Source organism: Psittacula echo, assembly GCF_963264785.1.
Source record: "Psittacula echo genome assembly, chromosome: Z".
In the NCBI taxonomy this organism is placed as follows: domain Eukaryota; kingdom Metazoa; phylum Chordata; class Aves; order Psittaciformes; family Psittacidae; genus Psittacula; species Psittacula echo.
The window spans coordinates 74997076-75014342 of NC_137742.1; the positions used below are offsets into that span (position 1 = coordinate 74997076).

General features: G+C 43.3%; 1 protein-coding gene across 1 annotated transcript in view; it reads left to right on the forward strand.

Annotated features, from left to right (window-relative positions):
* The window catches only part of MSH3 (mutS homolog 3), a 124555-nt gene extending 122732 nt beyond the window's left edge, over positions 1 to 1823 (forward strand). The window contains exon 24 of the mRNA XM_080636996.1: positions 1502 to 1823. Coding sequence (XP_080493122.1) covers positions 1502 to 1610 — 109 coding nt within the window. The 3' untranslated portion in view covers positions 1611 to 1823. The remainder of the gene's footprint in view (positions 1 to 1501) is intronic.
* Positions 1824 to 17267: the final 15444 nt, after the last annotated feature.

Genomic DNA, 17267 nt, shown 5'->3' on the forward strand with positions numbered 1-17267 from the left:
TTGGTAGAATAATGGTGACCTTGACATTGCTGCTTTGCTTGCCAGACCAGAGTACCCATCTGAAGTTGGGACAGTTTTGCCTCCCTCTTTGGTAAGCAAGTTATTCACTGTAGACCTCTTGTATGCGATTTGGAGGGAACTTTGAGCATCTGTCATTCATAGATCGTAGATCTGTCATTCATAGATCATCTATCAGTGGGTTGCCCAGGGAAGCTGTGAATGCTCCATCTCTGGCGCTGTTCAAGGCCAGGTTGGACAGAGCCTTGGGTGACATGGTTTAGTGTGAGGTGTCCCTGCCCATGGCAGGGGGGTTGGAACTTGATGATCTTAAAGTCCTTTCCACCCCTAACTATTCTATGATTCTATCATTCATAGCACAGGTTGCCCAGAGAAGCAGTGGCTGCCCCATCCCTAGCAGTGTTCAAGGCCGGGCTGGACAGGGCTTGGAGCAACCTGGTCTCATGGAAGTTGTCTCTGCCTGTGGCAGGGGATTGGAACTGGATGAACTTTAAGGTCCCTTCCAGCCCTAACCATTCAATGATTCTATATGATTCTAGCAATATAAACCTTAAGAGCTCAAGTCAGAAAAAATACCCCAATATCAAATGTGTCTGATGATTTCACAGTGCATAAATTATTGTATTACTCAATTCTTCATTTTTTCCAGTTCTCCTATGTAGGTCATTATACAAATATTTTTTTCTTATGTATTCCTGTTTATTTTCACGTATTGCCATAATATGATTTAAATGTCAAAGTATTGTTCTGTGTCTTCTTCCCAAAAGAGATACTAGGAAGTTTTAAAATGGGTATGCTATATGTGTGGTAGGAAATAAAAATTATCTTGATTTTGGGAATCAAAATTAGACCAGTCTATAGCAGTACACTTGTGCTGTCACAATACCCACAGGCCAGCTGTGTTGTCATATTTTTATAAATCACTTTCATATTATTTAAGAAAATCCATTGGGTCATTCCATCCAGTCTTGACATCTTTGTCATCATGAATGTGGGTTAAACCATTTTAAATGTCTTGTTATTTGTCACAGCTCTTATGAATCCTTCTTAAATCAAAAAATATTAAAAAGGAAACAGGAAGGATGTGTGTACTCATTTATTTGGAAAATGTGTTATCTCTCTATGATTCTGCAAGTGCAAATTTGTAGGAACTGAATGCTGGAAATTAAATTGTGCAAACTACAATTCTTTAATGACTTACTCTTGCTGAGTGTTTTATTTCATCTTATCAATGCTTCTCGTACTGCAAGTTAGTTAAAAAATTAAAGTGTTGACTGTCCTAGAAGTAGAATATGTATATTGGGAAATATCAACTGATGGTTTAAAGTTCACATAACATTTTGGGCTATGCAAACTGCTATTTTTGACTTTGTATTAAAATTTTGCAGATGACTGTAGGGCTTTTAATGTTTGATGTGCTTAATTTAAGAATGTGTCAGCATTTTGAGTAAGATATGGTTTTGGGTTTTTTTTCCCTCCCCAGAAAAAAGCTGAAGTCCTTTGCTGAAGTATGGAAGATAAATGATTCTCAGGAACTACAAAAATGGAAAAGTATGTGTAAACCTGAAGATGAAAGAAAGGACAGTTTTTAAGCTTCACATCACGCTTGCAGATGGAAAATATTTGAGATGCAAAATGTAGGTCTGGAGACTATAAAAGATCCTATCAGGGTGTAGTTCTAGGTGCATTAATTTGACTTTTCTGCATTTTGAGAGATAAGAGATGCTGTGTCATGATATGATGCCCCACATCTGCTTCCTGATTGTATGCAATTTTATCACTCTACATTCCTTCCCTGAAGTGTTTTCCACACTTTCCCTTAATTGCAAAATGTTTACTGGCATTGGAATTAGTTTCTAATGTTTTTAGGAAACATGAAAAATAATGTTGATAAATTATTAGGTGGATCTTTTATAAATAAAATAATGTCTTTTAACTTTATTGTACTTCAGTTTCTAAAGAGATACTCCTCTGCATTGGGAAAATGTAGCAGAATTTTGACTCTGCTATATACTTCTGTGCAATCGCTAAGAATAAATATGATAAACTTTTTTTATGTTCTAGTATTAACAAATTAAAAAATTCGTAGTTCTGTAGAGCACCCTGAACTCTCACATGTCCAGTGAATTTAAGAAAGCGTGTGGTGTGTTGCTGTATTAAAAGACTTTTTTTCCTACTGATGTGATTGATGATGATGCAACTAATAGTTTTGAGAGCAAAAGCGCAAAACATGCACTTGTCTGTGTTTTATTTTCCCTCTTCTTCACTCATAGGCATGCCTACTTCCTTTTCAGCTTTAGCTTTCCTACTGATCTTGATCCTCTCTGGCACTGTCTATTGAAAGACTTCCTCTAAATAATGTTGGAGTATCGTAAGATGAGGTGAAAGAAACAATTCAAACTATGCAACTAGCATCTCCAGTGCTCTGTCAAATGCAGAGTAAAGCTGGGAAAAAAGAGAAATGTATTTTACTCATTTTTATTTGCAGTTACTAAGTCCAAATTTCAACTGGGAGTATGATACCCAATTTAGTTTTCTTTTATAAATACAGCCAGGTGAAATATCTTACCATGAGAAAGAACAATGATGTTGACATGCTTAAACTTTGCCAAAAGTTTGTTGTATTTAAAAAATATATTTTACTAAGTTGTGTATTGGGTTTGTATGGCAAGGTTTTGGTAGTGGGGGGAGAAGGGGCTGCAAGGGTGACTTCTATGAGAAGCTGCTGGAAGCTTCCCCCATATTCAGTGGAGCCAGTGCAGCTGGATCAAAGATGGATCCATGGCTGACCAAGGCTGAGCCCATGAGCAATTTTAGCAACGCCACTGGATAACAAATTTAAGAGGGAAAAGTTACTGCACAGGAGCAATTGCAGCCTGAGGAAGGAGTGAGAATATGTGAGAGGAACAGCCCTGCAGACCCCAAGGTCAGTGCAGAAGGCAGGGAGGAGATGCTTACTGGAACAGAGGTTCTCTTGTATCTCGTGGTGCAGACCATGGTGAGGCAGGATGTCCCCCTGCAGCTCATAGAGATCCATGGTCATGCAGATACCCAACTGTAGCCCATGAAGGTCTACAGTGAAACAGATACCTACCTGCAGCCCATATTGGTCCATGGTCGTGGAGATACCCGCCTGCAGCCCATGGAGGTCCGTGGTAGAGCAGATACCCACCTGCAGCCCGTGGAGGTCTGTAGTGGAGCAGATATCCCCCTGCACCCTATGGAAGACCTCATGCTGGAGCAGGGGGATGCCTGTGTCTCTGTGGGAAGCCTGCACTGGGGCAGGCTCCTGACAGGACCTGTGGCCCCATGGAGACAGGACCCCACAATGAAGGAGGGGAGGAGTGTGAGGAGTCCTGCCCTGAGGGGGAAGGACCAGCAAAGACAGTGTGTGATGAACTGACCACAACCTCCATGCCCATCCCCCTTACTGCTAGGAGGGAGGAAGTAGAGAATTCGAGAGTGAAGTTGAGCCCATGAAGAAGGGAGAGGTAGGGAGAAGGTGTATTAAGATTTGGGTTTATTTCTTATTATCCTACTGTGATTTGAGTGATGGAGCAGCTTTGTTGTGCACCTGCCATCCAGCCAGGACTGATCCACCATGAGTGAGAAGAAGTAAAATAAAGTATCATCTTGATTTTGCTATAAGGAAAAGAGTAAACTAAGGCTTTGTAATCATTGAGACAACTAAACCTTTATTTTTTTTTTCAGTAAATGAAGGATTTTTTTGCAAAATAATGCATCAGGTAAATATGAAGTAATCTCACTGCAGGTGATTGAATTAGCCTTTCCAATGCAGAGAACTTTGTGCAGAAAAGGATGTTTTTTTACTTACCATAAACAATTACTAACCTTCACCAAAGACTTTTTTTTCTAGGTTCTTCAGATGACGAAGTATCATTTAAATATTTTGTCTGCTACTCAAATGGCAGCAATCAATACAAGCATCTCCTTCTGGAGCTGCAGTATATTTAAACTGGGAAAGCTGAAGAAGAAAACTAGTCTTTCAAGGTTACAATGCACATGTGTGTTTTCTGTGCCACACACTGTGAAGCATAATGAATATAATTCTCTATTATTAATGCACATGGACACAGTGCATTGGAGCTAAAGACCTCTGACCATAGTCTTCAAAGAGGATAAATGAGCCATTGCTAAATTCCCACATGTGCTAAATGAGCTTTTAGTAAGACTCTCTTTGCTCTCAAAGGAGCATTCAAACAAGAAAAAAAACACCTGGATGCAGTCTGAAAAAAAATGAAGAAATACAATTAAGAATGGGGAAATGGACACAGTGTTACTGGCCTGCTCATACTATCAAGTATGAAGCAATTACAGCAGTTCTCTTAATATCTGTGATCATATTGGAGAATAACTTATTTTAGCCCTGCTCAGTTCCACAACAGAGATTATCTTGCTGTCCCACCAATAAGGTTTCTTGTAGACATGTAAGCTAATTATAAAAGCTACTGCATTTGAGAATACACTATAAGGAGATGCTATTATTAGATGTGTTTAGTGCCAGTTTTAGGGTACGTTTGTAGTGAAACACTGTGTACAGTTCAAGGTTATCTAGATTCTGTTCTGCAGATGTGGAGCAGCAACAGTCATTAGCAGAGCTCTGGGATGGGATGTGATGAATTCAGAGCTCACTTGGGTACCTTTGTGGAGAATGAGGTTAGGCATAGTCTAGACAGGCCCCAGACAGACAGACATTGCTTTGCCTTTGGTAACAAGCAGAGTAGAAAGGAACAAAGACTGGCAGAAAATGAGGGAAATGCATTAATTTTTCAGTTTTTTTTTTCCATTTCTTTTGCTCTGGTAAGCTGGGACTCTTGTGTCTGTCATAGTAGGAGTACTAAGGAACAGAAAGATGGGAAGCTGCTCTTGAGTTTTCCTTCTGTTGGATTTTGGGGTGGTTTTTTTTTGGGTTTTTTTTTTTTTTTGTTTGGAGTTTGGTTTTTTTCGGTTTTGGGTTTTGGTTTTTTTTTTCCCTAAATTCACACTAAGCTTCAACTTCCAGACATTTGCAGTACAGTTTTGACAGTGGCATTATCAATAGGTGTGCCCTATTTTAAGCCAGAGTATTGTCTGTCTGCTGAGACAGCAAATTTGATTGTGTACTGACAGCTGTACGATTGAGGAGGAGTGACCCTTACCTAGATGGTCCTTGGTTGCAATGGGAGTTCATGCTAGTCTTGAGATGGCCTTCAGGAAAGGAATGTCTAAATGTATTTTGAAACCTGCATGGAGTATTGGCTCCTGCTGCTTGTGTCAACATGTTACTGACATCATTAAAATTTAATATTGATGTGAAAAATACAGCTTTGTACTATACATAAAGGTGGAGTCTCTTTGATACACTTTTTGCCTTTTATGGCATTTATCAGGTTTTTTAAAGTTGGTAGTTACCACTTTCTTAAGCTCTTTCACTCGTCTCTTCCCTGCTCTTAACATAAAAATGCCTTTGTGCATCTTGAATGTATTGCATTTAGAAATCACAGTGCCATAGGTTAGCCACAAAAACTGGTAGACCATTTGGATAGACGAGGAGAGAGAGAGCTGGACGTCTTGTCACTGCCTTTTTTTATTTGGTTATAGAAGAACGATATTATACAATATCCAAAGTAAAGCACATTACCAGTTATCTTTCTTACTGGAATATGGCACCCTTCACTGAAGAAATTCTCAAGAGGATTTTTCTTTGTATTGCAGAGTTTTCCAGAAGTATTTATAGGAATAACGTGAATTTATCTACCACATAAGTTTACAACATGCGTAAATTAATTCAAATACCACTGGAATGTCGGCTGAGTCAGATATTGCAGTAAGTCTGTGTTCTGGGTTCAGCAGTAGCAGTCATTTTTCTCCTTCTTAATAGCTGGTGCAGTGCTGTGGTTTTGACTTTCAGCCTGGGAACAGCGCTAACACCAATGCTTTTAGTTGTTGCTAAGTAATGTTTAGTCTGACCAAGGACTTTCTAAGTCTCATGCTCTGCCAGGGAGGAGGCGAAGCCGGGAGGAAGCAGAAACGGGACACCTGACCCAAACTAGCCAAAGAGGTATTCCATACCACAGCACGTCATGCCCAGTATATAAACTGGGGGCAGTTACCCAGAAGGGCTAGATCACTGCTCAGGTTGGGCTGGGTATCAGTCGGCGGGTGGTGAGTGGTTGTGTTCTCTTCCTTTGTTATTTCCCTTATCATTATTATTATTGGTGGCAGCAGCAGTGATTTGTGTTATCCCTTAGTTACTGTTAGTTAGTGACTTAGTGACTGTTTGTTACCACAACAGTCCATTCACTGCTTGAAAGTAAAGAAAGTAATGAAAGGAATGTTTGTTTATTGAAGTCTAGTGAAAAGTAAATTATCCAAATATTTCTATTATATGCAAAATTTAGTGAGAACTTAATTCAGTTATTTTAACTTCTTAGTTCTGATGTAAATGTGTGTTTCATAGGGAAGTAAGGGCTTGGTAGATTGCATCTCTGTTCCAGAATCTGGATCACACTTCAGAATGCCTGTTAGGGGGCCTCCCTCCCTAGTCTCACCCCAGAATATTGCAGTCCTCCAAAATCTTGATACCAGTACAAGTATTGGGCTAAAAGAATCTTTAAAGTAAGCCTGAACTGTTTCATTCTCCCTTACAGATTTTGGAGCATATGAATAGAGTGAATGGTTCTCATTACCTTTCACTTATTCCAAAACATGAAGGCCATAGCAAGCTGAAATTCACCATCTCGGCATACTTTTCCCAGCTGTTTTCCAAGCTTTCCTTCATTTCCTTGCAAAATCTCTGGCAATCAAATCCCAGAACAAATACTGGTTAAATCATTCAGTTTTGGATGACAAATTTGCAGTCTGCTGATCAGAATTGCTAGGTTTTGAGAAAGCTTATGGCCAGATCCAAGGAAGGTATTTGCAGCTGAACAAGGATTAATTCAGGACTGAAAATACAGGTAAACCTGGGATTCAGTCCCAAGACCACTTATTTGGGTCTTTGACCTGCATCAGTCCAGCACTGTTGACTGTTCTTCTCTGGCTCTGTATAGGGGAAGCTGTGAATTTGCCCAGTGTGGTAGCTTACTGAAAATACTGGAATACTCTTACTGAAATTATAGAGTTCTGCTTACCTTAAGGATGCTGCGACTGTCATTGTACATGGCTAAGTACCTCTGGCATGGAAATCCTCTGCTTGCTTGAAATGGTACAGCAGTTTCTTCTTCCTCAGCTACAAATGCACAGTCTCATTGAATTCCTTAATTACGTTATAGATTTTTCTCCTTGCCTACCTATAGAGAGGAGTAGAAAGCAAAGGATGTTTCCTTAATTTCTTAAAAATCTTAAAAAAATAATTCTGAAACAAGTTGTCTTAAGATGTGACTCCTTGCAGGCCATGCTGCTCACTGAAATGGTGTTCTTGTCTGAGACTAAACTGGTTTATGTCATAAGAGAGTTGTAGAGAAAAGCAGGACAGTGCCTAGGATACTACTCAGGGGAAATAAAAGGTAAACAAGATAAAGCCAGATAATAGAAATCTAAGAAGAATTTCCAGCTCTTAGAACGTTTGCTTATAAATTAAAGTATTTTTTCAAGTGTTGTAAAATAAAGTGACTTTTATTTAAAATATTGTTAGCTTCATCTAGTGATAAACATGAAAACTAATTTCTGATTTTACTGGAATGTTTAAGCCATTTTTATGACTTTAAAATACGCTGTAAGAAAAAGGGTGATTCCTGGGGAAGAAGGAATTGGAAAACACAATACACAGCAAATTTTAAATATGCTATCTGCAATAAGGAAGTAGAAATCACTGTTGCTTTTTATTTATAATAATCCAAGTATCTAGGATGATTTAAAATTCAGTGTGTCCTGAATACCAGGCAGATTACAGATATAATTATCTCAGTTTTATGTAACACAAAATAAAAAGTTTCAGTCAAGTACTGAGCTTTTCCTTCTGCCTACATATTGAAATATTCCTCTTTGCATAGTCCTCTCTGCGTAAAGCATTAGAAATTGATGGTCGTAGAATAATAGCATCACGGAATGGTTTGGGTTGGAAGGGACCTTAAAGCTCATCCAGTTCCAACCCCCTGCCATGGGCAGGGACACCTTCCACCACACCAGGTTGCTCCAAGCCCCATCCACCCTGGCCTTGAACACTTCCAGGAATGGAGCATTCAAGAGTGTCATGGTTTAATCCCAGCTGGTAACTCAGAACCATGCAGCCGCTTGCTCACTCCCCTCCTTCTTCCTCCCCTCCCTCCCCCACATCGACTCCCATCATCTTAAGAGTGATTCATAATATCTCATGTATTGCATGAGTACGTATTGTTTCCTTGTTCAGAGGGGAGGAAAATAATATCCCATGAGGCACGTATCACTGAACTTAAGAGTGCAGGACCTCCTTTTGCTGGAAGATTTATCAGGGTGGTGAGCTGGTGATTGTTTTCACACGGCTGTGCAGGACCATTTCCATCAGCCTCCCCAGAGCCTTCGTCCTTTGGTTGGACCATGCTCCTCATGGAAGCTTGAGGGGGATGCTGTCCCTACCTAGACATCAGAGAACCCCTGCAGAGAGACCACGGTTGTGCCCTTGGAGCACTGGGTTGTTTAATCAGCAGAGGTTCCTGCTGACTGGGAGGGAGAAAGGAAGGGTCTGTTCTGTGGTTAGACTAGAGCAGATCCCACGGGGAACGAAAACTGCAGATAGGATGCATTGGGCAAATGTGTATTTTGCAGTGCGGAAGCTAAAGACCATTCCTTAGATCTCTGCTTGAATGTGTGAACTCAGGCAGCATGTCAGCCTCCCCTCTACAGCTGTAACATTTCTCACAGTCACTGGAAACACAAGGGTTGCAGTGAGACCAGTCAAAGAGAGTGGGGGGGATGCTGAAAGAAAAGCCTTGAAACAGCACCTTCATCTTGGTTTAAGTCAGACTACACAAAAAGTTATCACCAAGACCTGTAATTCAGACTTTTTTTTGTCAAAAACTGATCTCAAATAATTTTTAATAATGTCAAGTTCACAACAAGAAGGTACACTGAGCTGTCTTTTCTGTGCAGACCAAGAATATTCTCAGCTATTCAACTGTCATCTTGTGAGTAGCACACTGTCCAGTGAGACTGCTCCCTTCCCAGCTGGTTGGTATCTGTGGTGTTTGTATTCTCCTTGGTTATGTTTTGTGCGCACTTCCAATTAATCTCATTTTGTTGTGGCTCACTGTGAAAGTATTTCTGTGTAAAGCAAAATAGTGTGCTCTGCAGTGCTTAAGCAAGGACTGTACTAATGCAATAAGTAGCTATATTAAATGAACTGATCACAGGATGATAGAATCACAGAGTGGTTTGGGTTGGAAAGGACCTTAAGATCATCTAGTTCCAACTCCTCTGCCAAAGGCAGGGACACCTTCCCCTAGAATAGGTTGCTCAAAGCCCCATCCAGTCTGGCCTTGAAGACTGCCAGGGATGTGGTAATCTATTCTTAATTATTCCTATTCTTAATAGCTTCCACACAGGAAAAGAAAACTCTGCTAATCCTTCAATTAAATTTGCAAACTAAAGCTGTGCAAGCCTTTGGCACTTTTTTTTTTTTTTTTTTTTTTTTTGAGAAGCAATTAAGTCTTAGGTGTAAGCTCAGGCCCATGGCTGATGTCTGACATTTAGTCTGACACTGCGTTATGTCCAAAAAGCCAGCAAGGCTAAGAAGTTTCAGCTTTCCTTCCCCCTCTGTCCCCAGCAGCAGGAAAAACATCTTCACCCATTTCCCAAGTGATGTGCAGCACACAAACGCGTGTGCAGCTGTGTACATGGCACTTGGGGTTTTATCCATTCCCACAGTTTCATAGAGGGCTGTCCCTTTGGATCTCACCTTTGCATCATAACATCCTCTGTACCATCACTGCCCACCTGGCTTAGAATATAGCTTTACTCCCCTATTTAATAGTTTGAAGTGGCCTCATAGTCTGTTCCTCACATCCTCTGGTTGTTTCTTACCTGGTATGGGCTACAGCTATCTCATCTATCACAGCCCATAATTTTGCTTCCTCCTGATGAAGGTAGAGTATATTCAACAAAAAATAAAAGAAGACCTTGATCCTAAATTTAAATTTTATACACAGCGCCTTGCAACTAAATCATTCTCCCTCTAGGAACCAACTGCAGGCATTTCAGTAGAGTGCCTGGATTTTATATTCCACAGTTCTGGATTTTATATTCCCAATGCTTTAACATAAAAATATTTCATTGCATTCCTTCATTGTGTTGTTCTTTAGGCCACAGCATTCTGCAGCCTATCTACTCTCTTCCAGTTTCTGTAAAGACCTGTTCACATGCCTCATTGTTAGATGCAGGATTGACAAGACCCTGCATCATATAATAAACAAGCTGTTTGGCTGCAAGGATTTCTTCCCTGTGGATTGGGAAGCGCTGGACTACGCATGTGTTTCCCCCTTGACAGGCTGAGTGAGCTTAATGCTATCTGCAGTTTCTTAGCAGATGCTCAATTCTCAAAGTTTAATCCTCAGAGTCCTTTAAAAAGGTTCCCAGGGACTTGAGAGAGAGTTGATTTAGATTCTGGGTTAGAAACTGGTTTGTTATTTCCCCTGTGTTTCACACAAACTCAGCAAGCATTGTCTGTATAGCTTTGTTTTTAACTTGCACTTTTAATAATTTCTTTCTTCTGTATTTTTGACATATAGGCAAGAGAATGATAAGGAGAGGCATTCTGACTCTTCCTGCACCTTTACACAGCAATCCTTTAACACTTTGCTTATTGCCATGGTATTGGAATAAAGGAATATCTGAAATTGTATTTTCAAATCTGAGAAACTTGGTTTCTGAGTTTTAAACCCACTGTGTTTTCAGGCAAGCTTATAGCAAGCAGCCCAGTGCTGTACATCAGCTTCCCTTAGCTGGCTTGACATATCTCTGTCTCTATTAAACATTTTAAAATTTACCTTTTCACTTCCTGTCTTTTTGCATCATACACGGCTGCCCTTGTCAAGCACTTACTGAAAGTTAGATTTATTTTTTTTTTTTAATGTCATTGTGTTTAAAACTTCACTAGATTCCTGTAACAGACCTTGTGGTGAAGGTGTCTATAAACATACAAATGTAGCTGTCTGGTGTTACAGAGGGAATTGGCTAGACAATGGGAAGCATGATGCTGCACTGAAAAAGGAGCACAGAAGGTGTAGTTGGCTGAGCACATCAGATATTGGGCACACTGCTGCTACAGATCTTTCAGTTTAGCACCCTGCAGGTGAGCATATCACTAGGTTTGAATACAGCCTTGGTCTTCGAGGAGAAAGTGGCTGTGGTGGTGATCTGTCATTCAAATTCCTGAGCTTGCTGAATCCCATCCTTCCCTTGAGAGATTTACAGTGGCATTGTAAGTGCATGTAGAAGATAGATGTTCCCTAGTTAAGACCACATATCCTGATAGAAGATTTAGGCATTGTACTCAGACTGGGTTTGCAAGTGAGGAAATGAGTGCTTGTTAAAGGACCCAAGGCAATATAACCTTTTCTTTGCTAGCAACACAAGGCAGAAGGGTAGTAGAAGTAAGAAGGTAGAGGGTAGTTTATAATGTTCAAACAAAGGAGATGAGTTATTTGTACAAATACTGGTCCTGCTAGTGTGAAAGTGGTCTCATAACAGGTTATGAGCTAAACAGTGTATGCACTGCTGAGTCTTAGAGGTTTACAAGCTGTTGCAAGGAAAGTTGCAGTTGACAGACTGGAAGGAAAAATGCATTTTCTGTTGCCTGACTTCATTCTTCTTTCAGAAACTGAGGGTTGTACATCTTTTACATGCCTTCAGACTGTCACCAGACAAGCACTGTAACTGGCTTAAAATTTGGTCCATGTTACACTTAGGAAGAAACTGATACTTAGGTAAGAGATTCATGCTGCCTTGGAGTTTACGGTTTTGTTACTGGAAAAGATTATCCTGGAATAAATGTGATTATAAATGAACTGAGGATAGAATTGCTTATAAGGAAGATACAAGGTTTTCAGCAAGTGCCACCAAAAAGCCAGGAAAACAGAATATTTGTGTTACATTTCTGTTAGACTCTCTAAGTCTCTGCCTTACAGATGAGGCTAGGCAATTTCAGCCTATGTTCTGACACACACTCATACATCATAGACAAGCTACTTAAGTATGGCTTCTGTGGTTTCCCATGACTACAGAAATTTATGTGAGTTTACCTTTTACTCTGGATGTACTAAGGACAAGGGATGGACATAATATAGAATCCTAAAATCATAGAATAGTCAGGGTTGCAAAGGACCTTAAGATCATCTAGTTCCAACCCCCCTGCCATGGGCAGGGACATCTCACACTAAACCATGCCACCCAAGGCCTCATCCCACCTGGCCTTGAACACCACCAGGGATGGAGCATTCACGACCTCCTTGGGCAAACCATTCCAGTGCCCTACCATCTCCTTGGGCAACCCATTGCAGTGCCTCACCACCCTCTCAGTAAAGAATTTCTTCCTTATATCAATCTAGACTTCCCCTGTTTAAGTTAAACTGTTAAGTTCCCCTTGTCCTGTCACTACAGTCCCTAGTGAAGAGTCCATCCCCAGCATCCTTATAGGCCCCCTTCAGGTACTGGAAGGCTGCTATGAGGTCTCCACGCAGCCTTCTCTTCTCCAGGCTGAACAGCCCCAACTTTCTCAGCCTGTCTTCATACGGGAGGTGCTCCAGTCCCCTGATCATCCTCATGGCCCTCCTCTGGGCTTGCTCCAACAGCTCCATGTCCTTATTCTGTTGAGGACAGCAGAACTGCACACAATACTCCAAGTGAGGTCTCATGAGAGCAGAGTAGAGGGGCAGGATCACCTCCTTTGACCTGCTGGTCACGCTGCTTTTGATACAGCCCAGGATACGGTTGGCTTTCTGGGCTGCGAGTGCACACTAAAGCTGGCTCATGTTCATTTTCTCATTGACCAACACCCCCAAGTCCTTCTCTGCAGGGCTGCTCTGAATCTCTTCTCTGCCCCACCTGTAGCTGTGCCTGGAATTGCTCCGACCCAGGTGTAGGACCTTGCACTTGGCATGGTTAAACTTCATAAGGTTGGCATCAGCCCACCTCACAAGCGTGTCGAGGTCCCTCTGGATGGCATCCCTTCCCTCCGGCGTATGAACCGAACCACACAGCTTGGTGTCACTGGCAAACTTGCTGAGGGCGCACTAAATCCCACTGTCTATGTCACTGACAAAGATGTTGAACAAGACCCGTCCCAACACTTATCCCTGAGGGACACCACTCATTACTGTTCTCCAGCCGGACATTAAACCATTGACCACAACTCTTTGCGTGCGGCCAACCAGCCAGTTCTTTATCCGTTGAGTTAGTTCCTCCATCAAATTGATGTCTCTCCAATTTAGAGACAAGGATGTCATGCGGGACAGTGTCAAACACTTTGCACAAGTCCAGGTAGATGACATCAACTGCTCTACCCCGGTCCATCAGTTTCGTAGCCCCATCATAGAAGGCCACCAAATTGGTCAGGCAGGATTTCCCCTTAGTGAAGCCACGCTGGCTGTCACCAACCTCCTCCTTGTTTTTCATGTGCCTTAGCATGCCTTCCAGGAGAATCTGCTCCAAGATTTTGCCAGGCACAGAGGTGAGACTGACTGGTCTGTAATTCCCTGGGTCATCCATTTTCCCCTTCTTGAAAATGGGGGTTATATTTCCCTTTTTCCAGCCATCGGGAGCTTCACCTGACTGCCATGATTTTTCAAATATGATGGACAGTGGCTTTGCAACTTCATTCGCCAGCTCCTTCAGGACCCACAGATGGATTTCATGAGGTCCCATGCACTTGTGCATGGTCAGGTTCTTAAGATGGTCTCGAACCAGATCCTCTCCTACAGTGTGCCCAAGGTCTTCATTCTCACAGTCCCTGCCTTCCAGGACCTGTGTGGTGTGGTCAGAGCATTTGCCAGTGAAGACTGAGGCAAAGAAGTCATTAATAGCCTCATCCTTCTCCAAATCCAGGGTAGCCAGTTCTCCTGATAGCTTCCGGAGAGGGTGCACATTGTCCCTAGTCTGTCTTTTATTTGCAATGTACTTATAGAATCCCTTCCTGTTACCTTTCATATCCCTAGCCAAGTTTAATTCTAACTGGGGCTTAGATTTCCTATCCTGCTCCCTAGCTTCCCAGACAACATCCCTGTATTCTTCCCAAGCCACCTGTCCTTGCTTCCACCTTTTGTAAACCTCTTTTTTCCCTCTAAGTTTCCTCAGCACCTCCTTATCCATCCAAGGAGGTCTCCTGGCCCTCCTGCTGCACTTCCTTCTAGTCAGGACACAACACTCCTGAGCTTGTAGCAGGTGATCCTTGAATATCAACCAGCATTCTTAGGTCCCCCTGACCCCTAGGGCTATATCCCATGGAACCTTACTAAGCAGGTTCCTGAAGAGGCCAAAGTCTGCTCTCTTGAAGTCCAGGGCAGTGAGCTTGCTGCACGCTCTTCTCACTGTCCTGAGGATCTCAAATTCGACCATCTCATGATCGCTACAGCCAAGGCTGCCCTGGAGTTTCACATTCCCAGCCAGCCCTCCCTGTTGCTGAGCACGAGGTCAAGCATGGCACCTCTCCTTGTAGGCTCCTCTATCACTTGTAGAAGGAAGTTGCCTTCCACACAATTGAGGAACCTCTTGGATTGCTTGTGCTGGGCCGTACCGTTCCTTCAACAGATGTCAGGGTGGTTGAAGTCTCCCATGAGAACAAGGGCCTGCGAGCATGAGGCTGTTCCTATCTGTCTATAGAGCACTTCATCCACAGATTCCTCTTGGTCAGGCGGTCTGTAACAGATCCCCACAGTAATGTCCCCCATCGCTGTTCTCCCTTTAACCCTGACCACAAACTCTCTGTTGACTGCTCACCTGCCCCCAGACACAGTTCCATACTCTCCAGTCTATCACTAACATAAACAGCAACTCCCCCTCCCTATCTGCCGAGCCTGTCTTTTCAGAAGAGCCTGTAACCTTCCATTCCAACACTCCAATCACAGGAGCCATCCCACCATGTTTATGTGATGCCTGTTATATCATACCCCTGTAGACGTGCACACAACTCTAATTTCTCTTGTTTATTCCCCATCCTACGGGCGTTTGTATGGAGGCATCTAAGCTGAGCTCCAAATGAAGCCAGCTCATTGGCTGGAGCGGATGAAGTATCTCTACATTGGATGAAGTATCTCCACATTGCTCCAAGCATTTATTGTAGGTGCTGGCAACTGACTGGGTGTGTTGGGATGGAATGATGCCCCCCTCTCCCAACACATCTAGTTTAAAGCTTTCTTGACCAGTCTGGCAAGCCTCCTACAAGAGCAGCTCTTCCCCTTTATTGTCAGGTCAGCTCCACCAGCCTCCAGTAGACCTGGCCTCTCAAATCGAGTCCCGTGTTCTAAATACCCAAACCCCTGACTATGGCACCACTGTTCTAACAATCCTAGACCACACTAGGCCAATCCTCCTAGCCTTTTTAAGGTCTTCCCCTTTATGCTGGAGAATTGACGAAAAGACAATCTGAGCTCCAGAGCCCCTAACCACCTCTCCCAGGGCTCTGTAGTCCTTCTTTATGTTCTCTGGGCTACTGCTATCTACATCACTAGCACCCACATGGATTCTAGAAGTGGGTAATAGTGAGAATTACTAGAGCAGGGACCCTATCTGCAGCATCCCTGATCTGTGCCCCAGGTAGGCAACACACCTCCCTTGAGACTGGGTCAGGCTGACAGACGGGTGCCTCTGTCCCTTTCAAAGTAGAGTCCCCTACCACTATGACCTGCCACTTTTTCCTGGCAGCACCAGTAGAGATCTTCTTTATCAGTGCATCAGCCAGTTGTTCCTTTGGTATGGTGTGTGTTTCCTTGTTAGCTCCCTGCATAAATGCGAAGCGGTTCTGGGTGAGGACATCAGATTTAGGAGGAAGCCCCTCACTGTTAATTGTCCTCTTCCTCTTTTTTTTTTTTTTTCTTGTTGTTGTTGTTGTTGTTACTGTTTCCCAGCTTCCTGGGTTAACGGCCTCCTTCTCTTCTCCATGAGCTACAGGGGACGCTTGAGGCCCCTGCACAGTTTGGGCCTGGAGGAGGCAGTCCTGCTTCCTCTCAGCTTCCCTGACATCTTGCAGCCTATTAACAGCATCCTGCAGCTCAGCCACCTGCTGCAGGAGGACCTCCCCCACAGAGCACCGAGTGCAGCCCTGCCCATTGTGCACCTTTCCCTCACAAGACTGTAGAGAGTGCAGGCACTCTCTACACTCCGAGCTCTGCACTGCAGCCTCCCCTCTCATCGGCTCTGTCTGGGTGCCTACGCTGCCACTGCCGGGGCAGCCAGAGCAGAGCTTCCAGATCGGGCCCTGGTCATAGGGCGAGTGCTCACCATCCAACCCGCCTGATTGTCTGACTGCCTCGACCCCCCTGGTCGCCGCGCTCCCTGGGGCAGGTTTTTAACCAGTCAGGGCTGGTGCCGCTCCTCGTGGCTCCGCCCCCTGTGAGTCAGCTGCTCGCGTCAGCTGAGCTGCCGGCTCCTGGGCAAGCCCTGTCGAGGACCTGAGGCTCCCTCGGTGGCTGTCGCAGCTCTGAGTTGAGGCTCCTGAACGCTGATCTCCCTCCCACTCCGGTGTTGAAGGCGACCTCTCTCAAGCTACTCCCCTCAGCAACTGACCCAATTGACCTATCTTTCATGTCTTCCTTACGCCTTCCTTTTCCAACCTTTGAACATTTTTTTAACTTACTGGTCAGTTTCAATCCATGTCTCAAAGATGTGCTCCTCAGCAGTGCACAAGGAATATTGGCAACTGTGGAGAAGACCCAAATGAGTCCAAAAGACGCACTGAGGAAGAGCAGGCAGGACTTGAGCTTTTCCCCTCTTGTGAGGTCAGAGTCAGTGAGTCTACCAGCATGTGCAGAAGTTGCTGTTGTGCATCCAGGCTACTTGTGCATACTAATGTCCCCAACAGGCAAGAGGGAGCTTTTTACCATGGCGAAGGTATTTGGGAACAGAGTTGAGAGACTGGAGGAGAGAAGGCTCTGCCATTTCTGTTGTTGATGGGATGACATTAGAAATCTTTCCATAAGGGACAACTATGGTGTCAGATAACAATAGTTTGTATAAACCAATTGTCGTGGTTTAAGCCCCGGCTGTAAATTAGAACCACGCATTCTACTTCCCCCCCCCACTCCCCAGAGGGATGGGGAGGAGAATCGAAAGAATGTAACTCC